This window comes from Cetorhinus maximus, chromosome 3 (genome assembly GCF_964194155.1).
Source record: "Cetorhinus maximus chromosome 3, sCetMax3.hap1.1, whole genome shotgun sequence".
NCBI lineage: Eukaryota > Metazoa > Chordata > Chondrichthyes > Lamniformes > Cetorhinidae > Cetorhinus > Cetorhinus maximus.
In genome coordinates this window covers 124996112-125020544 of record NC_135881.1, presented here as the reverse complement: position 1 = coordinate 125020544, position 24433 = coordinate 124996112, and the positions used below count along the sequence as shown (strand labels likewise).

Here is a 24433-nt window from a genome sequence, read left to right as displayed (position 1 = left end):
GTGCACACGATTGCACATGATGACACAGACACTGAAACTGAACTTTTCACTGGTGCAGAACAACAAAGTCCAAAGACGACAAAGGAAGGTTGATTTAAAAATTACTAACATAATGATGAATTTCAAGATTGACACAGGTGCACACGCAAATGTCACTCCCATCAGCCTGTATCATAACATAAGCTAAGAAAAACAGCTAACTAAAACAAAAGGTGAAGCTGTCTACAGGTGAAAAAATTGCTGTAGAAAGCAAGTGCACACTTAAAGTGAACTACAAAAAACAGTCTCAGCACTTCCATTCATAGTGGGGAAAACTGATGCAAAACCCATTCTTGGAATCAAAGATTGTGAAAATCTGAAGCTAATCAAGAGAATAATGACTGTCACCACTGATGACATCCTGAGCGAGTATAAAGATGTGTTCCAAGGGATTGGCTGCCTAAAAGGAGAACTCACCATTAAGATTGACGAAACTGTGATACCCAAAATACACCCACCCAGGAAAATACCAGTAATGCTGAGAGATCGACTGAAAGCAGAGTTGGACGGAATGGAGAAATGTCACATCATCAAGAAAATTGAAGAACCGACAAAGTGGATTAATCCAATTGTAATGGTAGAAAAATTAGATGGGAATCTGCGAGTCTGTCTGGATCCCAGAGACCTAAACCAGGCAGTACAAAGTGAGCATTAGCAGCTGCCTACAGTAGAAGAGATCACATGTAAGCTAGCCGATGCTAAATACTATTCAGTCTTGGATGCGAGTTCAGGCTTCTGGCAGATCAAACTGGATGAACGCAGCTCCTATCTCCATATCTTCAACACACCATACAGGCAATACAGGCTTTTACACTTATCTTTTGGTATTAATTCAGCTCCAGAGGTGTTCCACAGAACAGTGAAGCAGCTGTTTGAAGGGTTAGAGTGTGTGGAAACAAATATCGATGATGTGCTGGTTTGGGGAGCCTCACGAGAAGAACATGACCACAGACTGAGGCAGGTGCTGGCCAGAGCTAGAGAAAGGAACCTCAAGTTGAAGAAGGAAAAGTGCAAAACTGGTCATGAAATCAAGTACTTGGGGCATGTGCTAACAAATGAGGGACTGAAGCCGGACCCAAGTAAAATCTAAGCAGTTGTGAACATGCCAAACCCAGAATGTAAGGAAAGACTTGGAGAGGTTTTTGGGAATGGTGACCTATCTTGGGAAATTCATTCCAAACATGTCAGACCTGACAGCAACTCCCAAAGAGCTTCTCAAAATGACGTAAAATGGTACTCGGAACAAATTCACCAGGGAGCTTTGACCAGTCTGAAGAGAACACTGACCCAGATTTCCTTCCCTAAAGGACATTGGTGAACCAGATGGGTTTTTACAACATGGTCATCATTAGACTTTTAATTCCAGATTTTTATTGAATTCACCAAGGCTCCTTAGACAGCACCTTCCCAACCCACAATCACTACCACCTAGAAGGACAAGGGCAACAGATAGATGGGAACACCACCACCTGCAGGTTCCCCTCCAAGTAACTCACCATCCTGACTTGGAAATATATCGCCATTCCTTCACTGTCGCTGGATCAAAATCCTGGAACTCCCTTCCTAACAGCACTGGGAGTGTACCTACACCACATGGACTGCAGCAATTCAAGAAGGCAGCTCAGCACCACCTTCTCAAGGGCAACTAGGGATGGGCAATAAATGATGGCCCAGCCAGCGAAGCCCACATTCCGTGAATGAATAATAAAAAATAGGCACCAGTGTTATAGTATTATGACGTCAGTCAGCCGGTCAAGATCTCAGTGGACGCTTCAAAGATTGGCCTGGGAGCTGTCCTCTTGCAAAATGAGGCACCAGTGCCACACACTTCAAAGGCAATGACTGAAACACAGCAGTGGTGTGTCCAAATAGAGAAAGAAATGCTAGCAATTGTGTTTGGCCTAGAACTTTTCCACCAGTTTGTCTATGGCAAGGACGTGGAGGTAGAGTGTGACTATATGCCTTCGGAAGCTATACTTAAAAAGCCCCTAAACTGTGCACCACCAAGAATCCAAAGATCACTAATGCGCCTGCAGAAGTATCAGATCAGAGTTAAATACAAACCGGGCAAGGAAATGTACATCGCAGATACTCTGTCATGTGCATACCTACCCATCATGGAGGAAGAGGATAAAGAAATGGAAGCACAGGTTCACATGCTGATAAAAACTTACCTGTGGCTGTAACCAAACCGAATGAGATCAGGGAAGTGACCAAGAACAACACCACCCTGAGAAAACTGCAGCAGATTGTACAAACTGGCAGCCCACACATCAGAGCGCAGCCCCTTCTGATGTACAAGAGTACTGGAACTTCTGTGAGGAACTTCATTTAGCAGAAGGAACACTTTTCAAGGGAGAAAAGATCATAATCCTACAACACCAAGGAAAGAAATGCTGCAGCGCATACATCAAAGTCACTTCGGCATAGAAACATGCAGAAGAGCTCGAGGTGTAATATATTGGCCTGGAATGGGGGCACAAATCGGGGAAATGGTGAATGAATGTGCAGTGTGCCAGAAGTACTGTAAATCACGACAAAAAGAATCACTTCAACCACAGTGTTCCAGAGGGGCCCTGGCAGAAAATTAGAGTGAACTTATTCACATTTGACAACAGTGAATACCTACTAGCAGTAGATTATTACTCAAAGTTTTTTGAGTCTGTGCTGCTGAGAAATGATAGTAAGGGCATCACTGTAATAAATCATTTAAAATCAATTTTTGCTCGCCACAGCATACCTGAAGTGCTCATCTCAGATAACGGTCCACAATTCTCAGGCACTGAGTTTCGCAAATTTGCACAGGACTGGGAGTTTTGCCACACATTACATAAAGTCCCAAATATCCATAATCCAATGGAATGGTGGAACGTACTGTGCAGACCTTAAAACACCTGTTGAAGAAGGCAAAGGCGCACGGAAGAGACCCCTAATTGGCTATCCTGGATTTCTGGAATACTCCATCAGAGGGCATTGAATCATCTCCAGCACAGCACCTGATGGGGAGAAGACTAAGAACTAAGCTTCCAACTGCGCCCCAACTGTTATTTCTATAGCCAGTGAGCTGCAGCATGCAGAACCTGCTCAAACTGAGACAGAAGCAGAAGCAGAAACAGTACTTTGATCGAGGTGCCCGACCTCTGCCTGACCTGAACATGGGAGAGACAGTGAGGATTCAGCATGAAGGGATCTGGAATCCTGCTTTTGTCGCAGGAATCACAGGAGAACCAAGGTCTTACACAGTGCAGACTCTAAACGGACAACAGTACCGGAAAAAACGGAAATTCTTAAGGAAAACAAAATGGAATGCAACCCTGCTCTGAACCAGAAAGTGTAGATGAAGATCAAAAATCAGAATGCGCCAATGAAGCAACAGATAACCAGACAAAGTCTGAGATTCTGAAAACTATCCAAGGGATGACAGTGACACAGAGCTGAAGAAGGCCCTTTGTCCTCCAAAATCACCTCTGTCACCATTCAGAACATCCAGTGGAGGAATTGTGAAAAAAAGAGATAAAGAGAGGAGTAAAAGACAAAACAGACTGATCAAAACAGAGTGAGAAAGAATAGATGAGAGACTTTGTGTACTTGAGTTGTATAAAAGATTTTTTTTAAAAGGAGAAATGTCATGATAATAGCTGATTGTGGTTGTGGACTCCAGTTTTAGATATTATACAGTACTCTGTACTACATATGGGGTCACCTTACCTGGAGGGGGTTGAAGGTCAGATAGCACATGTTGGAGCCTGTCTTAATAGAGTACAGACACTGCAGATATGTGTTCATGTTAGGAAAACGTGTTATCAATAAAGTTAGCTCAGCTACAATGTCGACGGCCTGTGTGCATCATTAAAGAAGCAAGAAACAAGGCACAAGACATGATCTGGAGACAGGAGTTCAAATCCCACCATTGCAACGGGGGAACTTAAATTCAGTTAATTAAATAAAGCTGGAATTTTAAAAAGTTAACATCAGTAATTGTGACTATGGAACTACTAGGTTGTTGTAAAAAAACCTCTCTCGTTCACTAATCTCCTTCAGGTAAAGAAATCTGCCGTCTTTACCCATGCTGGCCTATATGTGATTCCAGATCCATAGCAATGTGGTAGATTCTTGACTGACCTCTGAAATAGTCAAGCAAGCCATTCAGTTGTACCCAAGAAATGGCTCACCACCAACTTCGAGGGCAATTAGAGATGGGCAATAAATGCCGGCCTTATCAGCAATGCCCACATCCCATGACTTAATCAATTTTTAAATGAACCAAGTGTTTAAAATTCTCATCTTTATCTTTAAATCCCTCAATGGCTTTACCCCACCCTCTTTCATCCTCTTTAAAACCCCTAAACCCACTCATTAACACTGACCACTTATGTATTCTCTCCCTACCCATCACTTGCAGCAAAGCCTATTCTCATTTTTGTCCCCAAATTTCTTCTTCAAAAACTTGCTTAATCCATCTCTTTAACAAAGCCTTTCAGCACCTCTACTATCTGCTTTAGTGTCAGTTTTTCCTACATAGTGTGTGAAACACCTGAGGATATATTTTATGCTGATTATATAAATTAACGTCACTGTGGTGAATAAGCCCTTATAAAGTATTTAAAAGAACTGCAAATACAGTACCTTGGCAAGAGATCTGACAATAGGACTCTCCATTATTCCTTTGAGGAAGATGAGGTCTATCTCCTTAGCTCCTGTAGAGATGGGCAACTCATTGAGGTTGTCCAATACCTGCTGCATTGCTGCTGAGGAAATATGAAAGTAAACTAAAATTCAGCACCAATTAGTGAAACTGCCATAAGCAACCACAATCACAGCTGACAATTTTAAACTTATTTCCATTCAGATTATTTTATGCAGATATCAGGCTTCATTAGTGGATGGCATATATTAAAAAATCAAAATTGATTTGAGTTATTCATGAACATAAGGAGATTCCCAAGGCACAATTTTTTTCTGATAAATTGTAACTGCACTGCTTTGCAAGTTCAATTCAAGTGCAAAGTCTCACACATATTCTATCTAGAAATGGAAACCCATGGGCAAAACAAATGTGAAGTTACCACATATTCAGCACACTGCATTAGACAAAAAAGCAGAAAAAAAAAGTAGTAATGGAGAGGAGAAACTGAATTTGGCAGAAAAGAGAGGCATGTCGCTGAAGCTTTTCATCATGCACTCATCAGGGACAAATGCGAGAATACCAAATTTCACACTATCATAATTTATACTACAAGAGAAAAGGGTACTGATTGGTTAGCAAGTTGACTGACTGGCCACAGCATTGGCAGGGAGAGGAAAAGCTATGATTGAAGTGTAGGCAGATTGGACTGAGCAGCCCAGGAAAGAAAAATGTCAAAGATTATAGACAGAACAGGTTACAGTCTACTAGTCACTTAATTTAAACTACAGAATAATTTGAACTTGTATGAGCTCAAATTGCCTCCTGTGCCATTTTATTTCAATTGCTTATTTTGCATTATTAGATCATTTATATTTTTAGTGCAAAAAAACAACTTTGGATTAATTATTCTGAGTGGAAGAGGGAAGAGAACATAAGGAGACTCTCTAATGCCACATAAAGTGAGTCTAGAATGAGAACAAAACAAACCCTCTCACAATTCTGCTCCCCAACCACCCCCCCCACACCACCCCCTACCCTAAATATTGTTGTTAAGATATCAACCACATCATTTTTTTTTAAACCCACCATAAAGGCACAATCAAACTGCTTGCTTAGTGGTCTCCAAATCATACTCTCGTCAATCTTTTCAGTATCTTGGGTACATGACAGACGAACAAGGATGATAGTGCATAGTTCCAGTTAATGCTCCCAAATTTGGAATGCAATTTAGAGACCACTAAACAAAAAGAACTTAATTGAAAGCACCCCAAGAACCACAAAAGCTATAAACACCAGAAAGCTGTTGAGAAAAAAATCCCTGTGCATTGATGGGAGTCTCAATGCTCTGTAACAACCAGAATCGTTCCAATTTCAAGGGTTCCATCCAGCATCTTTCATGGAGGATATCACCTGTAGGTCTGCCTAAAGTGTAATCTGTTCCCTTTCTTCCCAGTTAAATATTTACTCCACCTAATTTTATAATTTGTGGTGCCTCCTCCGAATCTACTGCCTCTCCTAGTTTGATACCATCTCCAAATATGAACAATTTGCATAGAGTTTTTGAATTAATCATTGATGTAAATTATAAACATTAATCTCTGGGGCATTTTGTCCCTCTCTCTTAACGCAACATCACCACCATCAAATCCTCAATTGTTTTCTACCCTACAGCAAATCTATTATACAATTCCCAGAAAATTTGCATTTATGTCAGATCTTTCATGATTCATGTGAATGAATTATTCTAAAGTTCGCTGAAGCCAATTTACACACAGGAAGATCTCACATACAACAATAGAGATGAATAAGCAGTTAACCTGTTTTGGTGACAAGGTTGAGAAAGAAATATTGGCCAAGACACAGAACTCCCTGCTCTTCTTCAAAGTACCATGGGATCTACTGATATCACCTACATGGGCAGAACGGGTACCAACTAAGAGTATAAAGTTGGCACTGAGCCAGTTATACAGAGAGCAATAACTGATGCTGCCTTAGTTGTAGCAATCCTTGACGTCAGACAGCCATGCACCTGACAGAGCCTCTTGCTTGAGGGTTACACTGGATTCAACGGGTGCGGCCAGGATCAATCAGGATGCATTCCCCTAGACTCAGTGCTACATTCTGTAGCATTGGAGAATTACACCTATTGCACGTGGTCATCAATGGGAGTCCTAAACCGTATCTTGAGAACATGCATTCGTAGTATCAAAGACTTGCAGCCATTTGATTCTATAGAAGGATAGGAAAACAACCTTTTCAAAAGCCAACCTTGTGTCAATTACATTTCCCCATCTGTCCCGGAGCAGTGCATCAATATAATACAAGAAAAGGTGCCAAGTGGGCACCTTAAAAAGACTACACTCTCCTCCCAGCTGCATCTGGCTGGGATTTTCTACATCAACATTGTGCAATACATGAAGGATGTTCGGAACAAGTAAGCATTTCAAGCTACTACAGCTAATGTGAAATTAAGCTGCAGTGCAAGCTTCAAATCCTACAGGTTTTAATGATGGTATTAGAATTCACAAATTGCCTCAATTAGCCATCGTCAATGCTATCTTCAAAAAATTCCAACATAAATTAAACTTACTTGCTCAGTTTAGCTCCAAGTGTTAATCAAAAGTAAAGAGGTTGGTAAATAAACTGCAAATAAGCTGTACTGTAGCTAAATCTGTGATTAGAGCAGAATGCACTGTATTTAGCAGTCATTGGGAGCTGGAAAAATAAAGTTTGAGGCAAAAAACTAAGTAGGGCAGCCCAGCCCTTGCAAACCCTCCTGTCCTCTACTAAAATATTCAGAACACTTTCCTTCCCTGCACCAAATCCTTCTCCACCAATCACAAGAGGACATTGGATCAACTCTTCTTATTCCAATCATGTTCACACCTGGTGCTTGCTGCCTTCACAACAGGCTCTAGCAACATTCCGTCTTCACCTGGTAACAAATGCTAAACATTGAACTCCTCTGATAAATGTTTTCTCATTTCACAGTCCAGCTACTTTATTTCCATTGAGCACCTCCCCATCTTGCTTGCAAATTGCCACTTTGTGCTCTCAAACATCGCATGGAAGCCCCACATATACGCACATCCCTTTTTGAAAGCCACTCACCAACTCACTCTCTTTTCTACAGGATGAGATGGCTCACTACACAAGCAAGACAAGCAACAACCAGTGGAGGGCCGACTTGCATCCAACTCCACTAGCTTTTTCTCAGCGGACTCAGCTCTGGTACTTTGAATTCTGTATTTTAACTGTAACAGGATCCTAATGACATAATTTACATTATGCATGTAGCAACGAGGCTCCTGCCTGTTTCACACAGTGCTTCAGGCACCCAAAAAGAAATTTGTGCCATTAAGATGGTGGTAGATGGGAACAGGGAGGGAAGTTCTCCAATGCGATTTCATCTCCTCTGCATTAGGAGTGATTTCAACTCGCCACCCAGCATGAAATGGCTGAATGTTAAAAATCACCTCTAACGCTATGAAATCCACCGCCAAGTTAAATACTGGATAACTACATTGTTACTGATTATATCACTTTTACATTGCAGAGCATGGTTAAATATCCATGGCAGTTTTTTTTAAATTGTGCTCATCAAGGCGTAGCTGGGGAATGAACTTTTCCCATTGCAGACACCCAGTGTGGTCAGCAAGCACTCTCAATTCAGGCACAACATATCCAGGTGTAGTGTCAAGCTCCTTTCTCTCGGCCTTTACACGTCCCAGCCTTCAGAAAATCACCCTCGATTGCACCAATGTGACTGTTTGCCACAGGCCCCTGAATTTGCTTTGAATTGTAGAATCATACATCACAGGAGGCGGCAATTTGGCCCATTGTGCCTGTGCCAGTTCTTTAAAAGAACTATTCAATTAGTCTCACTGCCTTGTTTTTTCCCCATAGCTGTGCAATTCTTCTGCCCCTTCACAATTTTAGCCAAGTTTTGAAAGTTACTCACCCAAAAGGTGAAAGGCCTCATCTAACCCACCAGTTCTGTTCCGATTTTGGTTTAAATATTTCCCAGAATAATCTTGAAAATAGCTGACCAGCACAATTTTACCAAACGTGAACCAGAAAGGAAACGCTGTTCAGTGCCTTTTTTCAGTATTCCGGTTTTAAAATGCCAAATACAAACTTATTTTTCATTAATATACAGTTCATTTCGATCAGATTGAAGCATTTAGCTTCTGCTGAATAAAAGTGGTAGATTTAAAAATGCCTTTTTCCCTCACGTGTTTCAGTTTATTCCTTTAACTAATTTAATGCATGTTTAATTGCATCTTGTTCAGTTCTTACAATGTAAACATTGCATGTTACCTAAGCAACAAGAGCATCACGACAACCACTTTTTAAAAAAAGGTTAACACACAGACAGGTTTTGCATATTCCATTTCATTATTCTGGACAGAGACCATCACAAAGAAATAACATATGGCATCTAACTTTTACACATTTGGATATGGGTTATCCTGTGGTTTATAGCCACAGCCCATTATTTGAATTAATCCATAAGTTCAGAATTAAGATATGAATTTATTAGTAAGTGTCAGGGTGGGAGGGAGGGAGAGAAAACACTAAAGTGTATCATTAATTGGTCAAAGAGGAATTCTAATCACATTATCTAGGAGTTCCTTTTGCCTCTATTCTTTTGCTGAGCCAAAGCTCTTTAATCATCCAAAACTAAATCGATTCTTAATGTTAGGAATCAATTGTATTTTTTTTCTGTAGATAAACACTAGAAAGGGGGAAGGGGTGAGGGGGAGAAGCAGATTAAAACATGAAGATGAAAATATAGATGTGAAATGCCTACAGCACACACCTCATGGCAATGGATCTAAGAGTGGTTTTGGCATAAGCCCACAAGTCCTATCTCCAAAATCTCATCCCAGGAGCAGCATGTGATTCAAATGTCTCCAACATATTGTACTTTAGTCCCTCTCAAATGGAAAAAGAACTAATCTGTGGAAATATTTGCTTATCCCAGTTAACAAGATTCTACAATCCCAACACCAAGACAGTCCTTTAAGTTTCAGACTAAAGGTAGGGCTGTCAACTCTGGCTGGACATATTCCAGGAGACATCAGCGGAAGTGATGTTACAGAATGCCAGCAGTGTGGTGGGAGCAGGTCTGGAAATGCTCGAAATACCAATTCATTCCCAGAATCATCTCTGTCCAAAATACATCCCTGCCCAAAGAAATTAACATGAAAAGTGCGTATTATTCTGTTAAGCCCCCTCCCCTGGTTTTGTGTTGTCCTGGGTGAAGGAGGATCCAACCTGCAAACTCCCAGCTCCAGTTGCCCTTGGATCATTTAAAAGTCCTGAGCCGAAGAACTGTTGTGACCAGAGCCACAGCGCTTCAATGTTGTACTTTTGGAAACGAAGTATCCGCATCCAATCAGCTGGAGTGTCTGAACGTTTGGCAAGCACCGGAGGCATAGCCGCAGGCTCCACATCTGCGCACCAGTGTCAGCTGCCTGCATTAAAGATGGTGCAGATCTAACAAACACAGATGGCAAGTATGGTCTGTGCACCTGCTCCCTTTGCCACTGACCTCGCAACCTAAAATTTCCTGGAAGGCTTTTTTTTGGCCAACGGGAGATTAATGTCGATTCCAGGAGACTCCCAGCCATTCCGGTGAGTTGGCTATCCTATCTAAAGGCGGCATAAATTCTTCTAACCACACCTCCCCCAATTTTCTGATTAATGCAGAATTCCATTAAGGAAAGCATTACAGTTTCACAATTAATTGTGCTGGATCCAGAGATACTGAAAACAATTCTAAGAATGTTGAGCATACACAGAGAAACGTCACATCTTGATTTAAGGCTGCAAAATCTCTCTCATTAATGACTGCACACATAATTAAATCTCTCATATCACTAAGGGTGAGCTTAAGTTCTTCCTCTGTACGTGCATGTGCTATTACTCATGCTCCATAGTATGCAATTAACATGACTCAGAATCTTTATTGTCTCTATATGCAATGCAATACCTAATATCTAAATTGTACAATGTGTGCTACTATTTAGAAGTGATTATAGTGTTGTCAAGGACAAGACAGTAAAAGAAAATACGTTGGTACACAGTTTGTATCTGCACTGGTTTCCCAAATCTTAATAAGTTGCAGTTAAAATGACAGGCATTAGTTCTGCATCTAAAACAGGAACCATGCTTTCCTGGTCAACTGAGATGGCATGGCTGGTGACTGCAATGTTACAAAAGAAAACAAAGCTGTGATATTGAAGAAAACGTGACCAGTGGTTTGTAGTTCTATTCAGACAGCAGTCTGAATTTCCTCGGAAGGCATTAATATATAACTGCTTTCCATTCCATATATTTTGATGGATTTGGGATTGGATATGTAATGTGTACACAATAAACACACCCAACACTAAAGCAAATATTAGTTGCACAATGACCTGCATAAATCAACATGTTCTTCCCCCACCCACTCCCCACCTCTCACACTCATAGCTCAAACTTCAGCAAGCAAGGAAAGGGAGGAAAGAAGCAAGGTCCAATAATACATAAATAAAACATTGTAATGACAACAGAAAATGCAGGACTTATTCAGCAGGTCTGACAGCATCTGTGGAAAGTAAACATTTCAAGTCAATTACTTTTTATCAGAAGATGAAGTCAGAAATGTGCCTGTTTTTAAGCAAGTACAGAGGCAAAGAGATCGTTGGGAGTTGGGTGGGGGGCAGAAAGAGGGAGTGGAGAACAAGGAAAACAAAAAGGAAGATCTGTGATAGGGTGGAAAACAGGAGTGATTGAATGACAAATAGAATGATGGTGCAAAGCAAAACAAGGTGGAAATGGAAGTGAAGAAACTAAAAAGGTGAACCTAGAAGTGTAAATGATAAAAACAGAACCATCACAAGTACCTGTTGTCTGAAAAATGGAAGCAGTAACTATGGCCTGAATCTTCTGGTCAGCGTGCAAGGGCAGGCCCCGCTCGCCAACGTATAAAATGACGCGTGGTGATGTCAGGCGTGCGTCCTGACGTCACCGCATGTCATTCCGATCCTCAGTTCGATGGGCACTGTCAAAGGCCTATTAAGACCATTAATTAACTAATTAAACTGATTCACAGGGCTGCCTGTCCAACCTTAAGGTTGGTGGGCAGGCAAAGAGCCCAGGCGGCCTTCACATTTTTCATGGAACCTCATCCACGGGCAGGATGAGGTTTCAAGAAGGTTTTATAACTTTAATAAAATTCATAGGCATGTCCCAGCTCATGTGACACTATTACATGAGGGGACATGTCCAAATAATTTTTTCAAATTTTTTTTTCAGGCTTTCACAATGAAATTAAACTCTGAGGCAGCTCCACGCCTCAGAGATTTCAGCGTGCTGGCCCCAACTCTCCCTCTTCCTCCCCCACCCCGCCCGCACAGGGAGCGCTGAGCGCTTTTGGGTGCATGTCACGCTGGGCGGGCCTTAATTGGTCCGCCCACGTAAAATGGTGGGCGTGCAGCCAATCACGGGTGGCGATCGGCTGTGCGCCTGTCCCCGCCCAGCCCGCACGACGGGAAGAAAATTCTCCCGTGTTCTGAAATTGTTAAATTCAATGTTGAGTCACAAAGGATGTAGCATGCAGAATTGGAAGAGGAGATGTGGTTCCTTGAGCTTATGTAGGAGGAGGATGAAGATAGAGTGGTCAAAGTGGGAGTGGAACCTAGAATTAAAAAAGCAAGCAACTGGAGGTTCATGGTCACATCTGCAGCCTGAACAGTGGTGTTAAGCAAAGCAATCACCCAATCTCCAATGTATTGTCTTTGCTGCTCAAAACATCTAAACTAAATTGAAAGTAACACAAATATATTACTGGATTCATGTTGAAGCAGTGTTTGGGGCCCTGGACGGTGGAGAGGTGGTGAAAGGGTAGGATTTTTTCTTTTTAAAAAAAATGCATTTATAGGATAAGAGTTGCCCTCCAGAAGGTGGCAGTGAGCATGCTTCTTGAATCAATGCAGGCCATCTGGTGTACCTATGCCCACAGTGCTGTTCCAGGAATTTGACCCAGTGACAGTGACAGAACAGCGATATAGTTCCAAGTCAGAGTGGTGTGTGGCCTTCAAGAGGAATCTGCAGGTGATGGTGTTCCCATGCATCTCCTGCCCTTGTCCTTCTAGGTGCTAGATGTTGCGCGTTTGAGCATCGGTATGGAGAGAGTGAATGTTTAAGGTGATGGATGGGCTGCCAATCAAGCGGGCTACTTTGTCCTGGATGCTGTCAAGCTTCTTGAGTGTTGTTGACTTGCATTCATACAGGAAAGTGGAGAGTATTCCATCACACTCTTGACTTGTGCCTTGTAGGTGGTGGACAGGCTTTGGGGAGTCAGGAGGTGAGTTTCTTACTACAGAATTCACATCATCTGAACTGCTCTGTGCTCAGAATATTTATATGGCTGATCAAGTTACTTCATTGACTTTAGGACATCAGATGTCATAAAAGACGTTATATAAATGCATGTTTGTTTACTGGAAGACGGCCTGTCCCTACAGAATCACACCTAGTAAGGTCAGCAGCTTCAGGAAAGTGGAGGTGTGTGACTCGTATCTAAAAGGAATCACAGACCAAAAACATTTAGGAGAACTGTGGGACAGTTAGCAATGGTAATGAGCACATCTGACAGAATGAAAATTTAACCTGAAACGGAGGAAGATTGTGTGTGGGTGAAATCTGTGACAGCAAGGAAAATAATTGACACTAGAACAAAATATGAATTATTTAAGCAAAACGAGCATTGTAAATGGGTACCAATTATATGCTATTTGAATAAACCTGAAATTCAGTGGTATAACGGTGGGGTATCTTTAAGGAGGAGATGTAAACTAACAAGAGCTGGCTCATGATTGTGTACTGATAGGATTTTAATAAGGAAGTGGGGAAGCGTACTGCCCACATTTAATATTTGGTGGTGAGCGAGGGGTAGATAAGTGTTGCTAAACAACATGAAAACACCAGTGATAAGATCATACAATTCATCACAAACAAGCAATGCAGCCAAAAAAACAATGGCAGTGCTGTACCACTGCTCTGCACACATGTCCCACAGAATTAACTTGCCACACAATTTCCTATCATCGCACATTCTATGAAAAGCAATAAAGACACAAACCCTACTGTCAATCCATGCCAAAGCCCACTGTCAAGCTATCTTTTCCAAAGTTAACTGGCCCAATCCTTTCTGCTAAAGCTGCTCAGATTCCAACGTTGTTCTTTTTTTGCTTTAAAGCAAAATACTGCAGATGCAAAAAAACCACTGAAATAAAAGCAGAAAATACTGGAACTGCTCAACAGATCAGGAGAGAGAAACAAAGTTAATGTTTCAGGTTGGTGACCTTTCATCAGAACTCTTTCTGAAAGGATTGGGAGGGGTGAAAATACAGGGAGAGAAACAGCTGATAACTGCCTTAACCAAATTCCGTGTATTTGCCCTTTGAGTTGTTAATCATCGAGGGTTGGAAATTAAACCTACCCTTGAAAAAACTGTCCGTTTTCCATTACTCAATGAAGTCAGAATAGTTGCCTATCAACACTGACTGAAAACTATCTTTGCCAATCACCTAGGCTGCGTCAAAGAAAGGCGATTTTAGCTAGTCCCTGGGATTGCCCCATTAGCCTAAATATGCAGAGAAAACAAATCCGTTTCACAGCAGGTCACTCTTTGTGTAGTTAATTTATATTTCAAATCATCGAGACCAGCAGCCAAAATTCCTGTCTGACGTTTAACAGAGTCCAAAATATTGGATATAACATTATAGCTAAGTTGTGGCACTAAGTAATTACAATGCAGCACACAAAATCGAGTAGCCTGGGAAAACAAGCCATCTTCAACCCAACTGATGCAATTTCGCATTGGAGCGAACTTTTGTTATATGTCTAGTGTCCCTTCAAAGAGCTCAACGGAAGCAAATTTGATAAAATGTGCACTAACAAGCACCAAAACTGCGGCTGTCAGGTGCGTGTGTTGCACCTCTACATGCAAGACTGCCCATTTCTTCCACAGCTTCATTTGAGCATCATCTTTATAGACAGGTTTCTTCCTGCACATAAAATGTGGGAATGTCAAAGAGCATGCACAGGCATGATGGGCCAAATGGGCCTTCTGTACTGTAAGATTTTATGATGCAAGGACATGGGTAAGTACAGAAGATGCCAATGCCCCAGTGTAGCACTCTTCATCTGATCCTCCTCCAAAAGTAAAAGGAAAGACCAAAGAATTTCCATACAGACAGCAGCGGATGAAATACCCCTGGAGAAAAGAAGTCTGAGCAGGCAGATGTAGTACAGTTTTAAGAAGCTTGCTGCACTGATACAAATCTCTCTGGTTGAGCAGCAAAACAGACAAGGAAAGCAACTATCGCACTGTGCAGTATGTTATCGTAGGAAACAAAACTTAAGCACACAATAATAGGATGTCCATTTCAGCACCAATTTCAAATGCTGCTCAAGCACTGACATCTGCATTATGTATTAACACAAAGTAGTTATCAGTCTCCATATTTTACAAATTTACCTTCATAAAATGATAGAAGAAACATCAAGCAAAAATTAAATCAATGTAGGATCCATTCAGCTGCACCTGTCACTGCCACCCCCACTAAAACATCCTCCCCGGTAACCCCTCAAATCGCATTTTATTCTAGTTTCTCTCCAATCTCCCCTCGTCCTTTTCATCTTCTCTATCAGATCCACATTTTGCCCTATAACCCCATTCCTACCAAACTGCTGTTCACCCAACTTCCCTTCTTGGGTCTGCTAGTTGACATTGTAAACAGTGGTCTCTCCTCTGTTAATGTACCCCTCGCACCAACATCATTCCATCCCCACAACTCTCAAAAATCTTATTAGCTCCACCTTCCTTACAACCTACAACTCGATCTGCAACATCCTTTTCCATTCCAAGTTCTTGAACATGCCACCCCCACAATCTGCTCCCATCTTTCCTGCTACTCCAAATGTGAATTTCTCAATCAGGTTTCTGCTCCTGTTAAGGCATCAAGGTAGCGCTAAGTGGCACATACAATATCCTCCATTGCTGTAATTATGGTGCATCTTCCCTACTTGTCCTCCTTGACCTCACTGCAACTTTTGACAAGGTTTACCATACCATCCTCTTCCAACAGTTTACCTCCATTTCCCAGTTCCGTGGAATTTCCCTTGCTTGTTTACTTAAGTATAACAAAGGCTTCTCTCTGCCATTATCTCCAAGTCAGTCAAGGATCTATGCTTGGTCCCTTCCTCCCACATTTACAGGCTGCCCCTTGGCAACATTATCGACCTAGGATCAACTTCCATATGGACAACACCCAAACCAACCTCTTCAATTCAACCCCTACACTGCCTGACTTATCAAACTGTTTGTCCAGAAGCTAGCCCACCCACCTCCCTAGCCACAAACTCAATCTGAAGCATGACTGTTCGCAATCTGGCAGTACAATTCAACCCAGAGATAAACTTTCAATACCTTATTCATCTCCATGACAAAATCCACCTACTTCCATTTATGAGCCTTCCTCCACCCTTACTTCAACTCATCTGCCACTAAAACCCCCACTCATGCCATTTTACCTCCAGATTCGACTGCTGTCAGCTATGACTGAATGGTAGCACTCTTACATCTGAGTTAGAAAACTGTGGGTTCAAGCCCCACTTCAGCAACTTGAGGATTAAATCTCGACTTGCATTTGTGCATGAGTGAGCGCTATGCTATTGAAGGTGCTGTCTTTTGGATGAGATATTAAATCAAGACCCCCATCTGCCCTCTCATATAGATGCAAAAGATTACACGGCATTATTCATAGAGCAGAAGGGGGGCCGTGTCATATGTTCTGGCCAATATTTATTCCTCAACCAACATCTAAAGTAGATGAACTGGTTAATTATTTCACTGCTGTTTGTACAACCTCATTGTGCATATATTGCAAGGCATTTTTCCTACATTTTAACTGTGATTACAAACAACAAAATACTTGAAGTGTAAAGTGCTTTGCAACATCCCGAGGTCATGAAAGGTGCCATATGAATATAAGTTCTTTCTTCTTTCCTTCTATTTCAATTATGTCCCAGCTGATCTCCTGGTATCTATCCCATCCTGCGTCAGGTCCTGCTCACCTATTACCAGTCGCTACCCCCCTGGATTAACTCCAAGTCCACCAATGTCTTTAATTTGAAATTCTCATCCCTCACCTTCTCTAGGGCTACAGTCCCCTCTCAAACTCTGTTTGCCCAATTCTGACCTTTTGTGCAAACCAATTTCTTCACCACACTCTTCGGGGCCATGGCTTCAGTCATCACATTACAACCTTGGGAATTCCTTGTTTAAGCCCCTCCACCTTACACTCTTTCCAGAACCTCCTTCGAACATATTTACTCTCCTATCTCCTCCTTTGTGTTGACACTCAATTTTTCTATCTGGTTTTGTCTCTGAAGTGCCTTACGATGTTGTTTTACATTAAAGAACAATTTAACCTCGAGCTGTTCTTCCAGAAAGAATGCAAAAGAATGATTAATTTCACACTAACTTTGTATGGTATATCATTAATTCCTATAATTAAAAGAGATAATAGCAAGCAAAAGCAACTGGGGAATATACAAAAACAACAAAAGGCTTTAGTAAAGAAAAATTAAAAATGAAATCACAGGAACATTAGGTTGAAATCAAATATTCCTTTTGCTCCAAATATTATACAAAGCTTGATTAACAAAGAGAATTTAATGAAAATCGTGGGCAGAATTTTTTGCTCGGCATGCGGGCGCGCGCCCGACCTGCTCAAACATGAAATAGCACGTGATGACATCAGGCAAGCATCCTAACGTCATCGCACACTCACGCTATATTTTGCACAAGAGTCAGTAGTGTGCCTGCTGACAATTAAGAGGCCTATTAAAGCCATTAACATAATCATCAATGGTGATTTTTCATTGCCCATCCAACGTTACGGTTGGCGGGCAGGCGAATCAGCCAGACGGCCTTTGCCTTTTTGAGGAAACCTCATCCAAGGACAGGATGAGGCTTCCAATATTAATTTAAAATGAAATCACAGGATTAAAAATTTGAAAAAAGATAAAAATGTTTGGACAGAATTTACATCGACCATATGTTCAGGTGACTGATCCTGATGTGTGGACATTTTTTTTGGCATTTGAAAATCTTTGTTCATGGCTTTGAATTCTTCAGCTCCCTGAGGCAGCTCTCTGCTTTCAGGGAGCTGTGAGCGCTCCCCTGTGCCCACGCTGACCATAAGACATAGGAGCAGAAATTAGGCCATTCGGCCCATCGAGTCTGCTCCGCCATTCAATCATGGCTGATAAGTTTCTCAACCCCATTCTCCCGCCTTCTCCCCGTAACCTTTGATCCCCTTACCAATCAAGAACCTATCTATCTCGGTCTTAAATACACTCAATGACCTGGCCTCCACAGCCTTCTGTGCCAATGAATTCCATAGATTCACCACACCCTGGCTAAAGAAGTTTCTCCTCATCTCTGTTCTAAAAGGTCTTCCCTTTACTCTGAGGCTGTGCCCTTGGGTCCTAGTCTCTCCTACTAATGGAAACATCTTCCCCACGTCCACTCTATCCAGACCTTTCAGTATTCTGTAAGTTTCAATCAGATCCCCCCCTCATCCTTCTAAACTCCATCGAGTATAGACCCAGAGTCCTCAAGCGTTCCTCATATGTTAAGCCTTTCATTCCTAGGATCATTCTTGTGAACCTCCTCTGGACCCTCTCCAGGGCCAGCACATCCTTCCTGAGATACGGGGCCCAAAATTGCTCACAATATTCTAAATGTGGTCTGACCAGAGCCTTATAAAGCCTCAGCAGCACATCCTTGCTTTTATATTCTAGTCCTCTCAAAATAAATGCCAACATTGCATTTGCCTTCCTAACTACCGACTCAACCTGCAAGTTAACCTTAAGAGAACCCTGGACTACGACTCCCAAGTCCCTTTGCACTCCAGATTTCTGAATTCTCTCCCCATTTAGAAAATAGTCTGTGCCTCTATTCTTCCTACCAAAGTGCATGACCTCACACTTCCCCACGTTGTATTCCATCTGCCACTTCTTTGCCCATTCTCCTAACCTGTCCAAATCCTTCTGCAGCCTCCCCGCCTCCTCAATACTACCTGTCCCTCCACCTATCTTTGTATCATCTGCAAACTTAGCCAGGATGCCCTCAGTTCCTTCATCTAGATCATTAATGTTTAAAGTGAAAAGTTGTGGTCCCAACACTGACCCCTGCGGAACTCCACTAGTCACCGGCCGCCATCCTGAGAAGGACCCCCTTATCTCCACTCTCTGCCTCCTGCCAGACAGCCAATCTTCTATCCATGCTAGTACCTTGCCTCTAACACCATGAGCTCTTATCTTACTGAGCAGCCTCCAGTGTGGCACCTTGTCAAAGGCCTTCTGGAAGTCCAAGTAGATAACATCCATAACATCCAACTGACTTCAGCACTTGTCCCTCTCCCGCCCCCACCCCAGCAGCGCTGAGCATTTCAGCTCGTTTTTTATGCTGACTGGCCGTTAATTGGCCAGCCAGTGTGAAATCGCAGTTGGGGGGCGATCACGGGCAGCGCCCGTTTCCCAGCCGCTCCTGGGCCCGCTGACTGCGCCCGCACACCAAACTCAAAATCCTGCTCCATGGGATTTAAATTTTCAGCTTTTGCTGATTTCCCCTGTGCTCATTGCCAAGTGCAAATGACCTTTCATGAACTAGAATGTTCCTTATACTCCAGATGTCTATAGTGCATCAGCCCAGGGATCAAAACAGTATTTAGCTTCCTGGATATGTCATTAGTCACCTTGCAATTGCCTAAACTTCAGAAGGTGGTAGGACAAATAACATTAGACTCCAATTCAGCCCAGTAAACGACTGAACAGGTTTATTTAAAACAGTTAAGCAACAACAGTTTGAGATATTTTTAAACAAACTCTTAACTTGTGTTTCCTCCCCAGTAGCAAACCTGGACTGGCATTTGTGCTGCACTTCTTTACATGGAGATTTATATAACCTGGAGGCAACTCGTAATTTCCATGTGTACAGTGATACGAGAAGTGGTGGTGAAGTATCAGCACACTGTTTAAATATACCCCTAACACATTTTGAAATTTGTTTAGGAGAAAAGGACATTAAAAATGTTCACACTTGTACAACACTATCAAATATCCACAGGAATTAAAAATAAATATACTTGCTTGCTAACAGGTACACACCTCTTTTCCCCTTTAAAGTTAAAAGCTGGGATATAAGAAAACAAGTTGCATCAACTTAATTTCCTTCAGATGAGAAGACTGCCCATGTGTATATGCTGCCAAGAGCCCCATTATTGTCTGCTGAAGTATTGGAGGGTGTAACTATTCCAACTGATCTGGAGGATTTAAGAGCCATCCCAAATCCATAGACATAACGAATGAATACCAGAATGAGTACCAGAAAATAACTAAATGAGGACACACTTTAATCTCACTATCAAGGTCAAATTTTTCACACACCATAATTTCATGCAGCAACAGCGCAAGAAGGCTTGAAACATTTGTGGCCACCCACCAAGAGGAAGAGGGCAAGTTAGACAAGGATGACAGAGTTAAGTAAATTAGCCATTTGTGATTTGAATTACACTGTTGGATTCAGAAAATAGCCAAGAAAGATCAATCTTAAACTTAACAGATCAAATTTGTGATCAGTAAATTCTTGAGGCATCAATTTCTGAATATTAATTCCTGCCTGATTGTGTTTCAGGCCTTGCAATGCAATGTAAAATAAACCAAAGAATTCTCAATGATGAGAAGTCCTACAGCAACCACCTGTGTAACTCCTTGCACCATCACTGCTACAACCAGCCAGTTGCTGGCATCTGTTATTACTGCTGGGGAGCCGATATAATGCTGGGACAGCACAATTCCATTTCATTGAAAAGCTGATTAACTCAAGAGTATTTTTCCTGAGAAGATTGTCATTAGCTTTTGCTTCAGTTGCAATTTGTCATCTGTTTAATTCTCTCAGCAAGGTCAGCTCCATCTTATCTGTGAAAATCAATGTGTTTCCCTATAAAGTGATGCTACATATTACACATTTCTCCAAGTACAAAAGTCTTTGAAGGTTCCAGCACAGGAGTAGGATTTGGCATTTAAAATACTGCACAGAACAAAGTCCAATTGTTCATCCTATCAGTAAGCCATGCATCCTGTGCCAAACTTTCTGATGAGAATATCCACTGCCATAAAATATATGAGAAGAACTTTGAAACAGCCAAGCCCCAATGTTTAAAAATTGGACATAATATTCTGAAAGATTACAAAGCTTACACAATATGCATAATAGAAAAGATCTTTAGCACAATCTACTCATTACTGTTTTTATATTGTATTAACCAACTGTACATGAATTCAATACAAGTGTCTCAGCCACTACTGCAGGATAGCTCAGATTTATCCTGATCCTACCACACCATGTGAACCTGACAGTGGATTTACAAGTTCACCATAATCTTCCTCTCCAAAAGCTGTGAGATGAGAGATTCTACATTCACACATTAACAAACTGATTTTCGACCATCATTACAAGGCTCAGCTACATTAAACTATCATAGCAGGTAACACCTGATCCTAAAAGTACAATGAACTAAGGTGGCCTCCCCAATCCCTGCTACAGGCAGCAATTAATTTCATGCGCCATTTTGAAAGGTGCCTACTGATGGGTGTTAGAAGTGCCTGCCCGTTACAGGCAGTAAAGCCTGTTTCAATATGCCAGTCTGGTTCCCAAAAACATACAAGTAGTATCTTTTAGGAGGCTTGTAGAGGCAGGGAGAGGGGGAGGTGACAAGACAGGTGAATCTAGAGAGGCAAATTCAAGACAGGAGTGTAGTCATCAATGTGAAGCAGAGGGCTGAAGAACAAAAAGTAGCCTGGTGTCACAGGAACATAAAAGGATATTTGGCTAGTACTGAAGAGAATTCAATCTCCAGAGCCAATTTTCTATCCTCAGTATTTGATGCCTTCAAATCTGAACTTGAAATCTCAGACTGTATGTAAACATAATATACATAGATCAGGAACCAAAGGGGCAAATTTTAGTAGGGCCAAGAAAAGTTAAATTGCCAAAAACAACCCTCAACTATTTCTGCTTTAGTTGTGTCAGCATCACAGATATCATATCTGTATTCCACCAACTTGTATGGGTAGCGCTAGCTAAGCCAGGCATGACCTGCTGAGATGGTAGCCCCAATAATGAAAACATTTAAATGGAAATAGGTCTTGAAGATTTCAAGTGATGGAGCTGTGACTGTTTCCTTTGGCAGCTTCTGGGGCTGTCCTCGGGAAGAAAAATCGTTGATATGCTGTCCTGGAAGCAAATGGTCTTTGTAGTTTGTGTGGATGACTACCTCGTGTTCTGTCATTGCCAGAGGACACCAGATACTGGTTTCTGTCAATTCCCAGCAGTCCATTCCATATTTTAGAGAACACGGTCAGTCTATTTTTTTTCCCCTCCTTTGCTGTAGTGAATCCCATTCCAAATCTTTGATCAAGGATGTGACACCGGTGTGTTTCCCATGCCAATTCATGCAGAAGCATAAAGCATGTCTTTGGACTGCATTAGTGTGCCTTTTCATGTGTATTTTTTCAATCTTACTGGAAACTGAGCATGTGCTTGGTGATACAGCGGCTAAACGTACAACACAACATCTATGATCAGAAATACAAGAATGAGGAACACGCCACACTTCTAACTGCTCCTTCAGTATTTCTGACTTTGGTCTCTTGGCATTGCAGCGTTCTCATTTAAAATTTTACATAGTATGCAGTTTCAAAAAGCTTCTCTGTCACCCTGCATTCCAGCTTCTATCTTATATCTCAGTTCACAGTCAAGAAAGGGAACAATGACTGTCCAAATATAATGGATGTGAGAAGTATTATATCAATGCAAGAAGTTTTACAATTCCTGAGTCAAGCTAAATATAACACTGCACATCATTAAGTGACGGTGGAAACATCAAAGCTAGATAATTGTACTACCCAGAAATTAGAAGGCTAATGCGTAATGTGATTTAAGTTTTTAGGATTTTGAAAGAAATTTATAGGGTAGATAAAGTAAAACTTTTTCCATTGGTGGGGGAGCCTAGGACAAGGGGACATAATCTCTAATTCAGATCAAGGCTATACAGTAACGAAATTGGGAAACACTTCTACATGCAAAAGGTGGATTAGGAGACGCTAGCTCAATTAATAATTTTAAATCTGGGATAGAATTTTAAACTAGGGTATGAAAGGATTGTGGAACCAAGGCGGGTGGATGGAATTAAGATACAGATCAGCCACAATCTCACTGAATAGTGGAACAGTCTCAAGGGGCTGAATGGCCAACTGCTATGTTCCTATTAATATCTAAACTGATGTCTGTCTCAGCTTACTCTTAAACTTGTCCAATTACACCATGCCCTGACTGTGGCTCTAACATGAGTGACTAAAATGTCTTCAATCCAGCATTTGAACAACTGCCTTCAAGGTTGAGATTTGTAATTTTATATAGTGCTGCCAGGTAAACTGAGAATTCTCCTCAATCCAGGACGCGAGGTCTTATAGGAAGTAATCAAGGTACACAGACCATTTTTTTTTAAACAATTAGAGCATCAAGTCCTTGGAAGCAAACATGATTGGGCCAGAGATTTATCTCTTGGAAGCACATTATTGTAGAAAGCACAAAATAGTTTCAAGTCACCACAGCCTTTTCCCCCTGTATAGAAAAGTTATAACTAATTATTCATAGATCAGTTTTCAAACTTATTAAATCTTAAGCAGAGCTGATCAAGATTTTCTATAATCGCAGTGCACACACTTTTCTTTCAATATCATTAGTTTACATCCATTAGCTGATGGCTAATTTAGTTAAAAACCAGGGTAAAAATAGAAAGAAAACTGTGGATTCATTAACAAATTGGAAAAAAAGGGGACAGGAAAGATATCTAATGATGATGGTAAAGTCATAAGCATTTTGTAAAGAACAGGTTTAGAATTTTTGTTACACAATGTACGAAAAAAAATATTCCCTTGACCTCCACTTTCTAACAATTAGATTTCTAATGTAAAAAATTGGTTTGAAGGTTTCATTTTAAACATTTACACCAACGTATTTCACTAGAAGAATGGAAAAAAAAAACTGTTTTTAATACTAAACCAAATGCTTTTAGCCCTATTCTGTACAGAGGAAGAACCTTGCTCCATGAACAAAAAATGCTGAAAAAACCAACAGGTCTGGCAGCGATTGTGGAGAGAAACAGTTAAAGTTTCAGGTCAATGACCTTTCGTCAGAGTTGAAGATAGAAATGGTTAAGAGTTGTGGAAGGGGGTGGTTGGTGGTGGTGGTGTGAGTAGGAGAACAACAAAAGAGAGGGTGAGTGACAGGGTGGAGGCCAGACGAGTTTAAATAAAAGATTTTGTGATGCAACAGTCAAGTTTGAAAGTGGCAATGGATATAGTAAAGAAGCAAATGTTGTGTCCAAATGGTGTGTGAATTGCCATATAAAAATTCTCAATGCAACATGAAGGGATGAAGCAAAAAAACCAGACACAAGATCAACCCAGCAAAACAAAACGAAAAAAAATATGGAACAGGGTGGGTGCAAAGGTTATGATCTAAAAGTTGTTGAACTCAATGTTGAGTCCAGAAGGGTTAAGAGTACCGAGTCAAAAGATAAGGTGCTGTTCCTGGAGCTTGTGTTGATCTTCATTGGAATGCTGGAGTAGGCCATG

The 24433-nt window shown here is 41.3% G+C and overlaps 1 protein-coding gene across 8 annotated transcripts in view; it reads right to left on the bottom strand.

Annotated features, from left to right (window-relative positions):
• The window catches only part of LOC144678890 (protein PALS2-like), a 141311-nt gene that overhangs the window by 49359 nt on the left and 67519 nt on the right, over window positions 1-24433 (bottom strand). For 4 of the 8 annotated variants that reach the window (XM_078538916.1, XM_078538918.1, XM_078538919.1 and 1 more), the window contains one exon: window positions 4666-4787. In XM_078538916.1, the coding sequence (XP_078395042.1) occupies window positions 4666-4787 (122 nt within the window). Of the gene's footprint in view, window positions 1-4665; window positions 4809-9946; window positions 10049-24433 lie in introns of those variants that run through there. The other 4 variants (XM_078538917.1, XM_078538921.1, XM_078538924.1 and 1 more) reach the window with 3 other exon arrangements.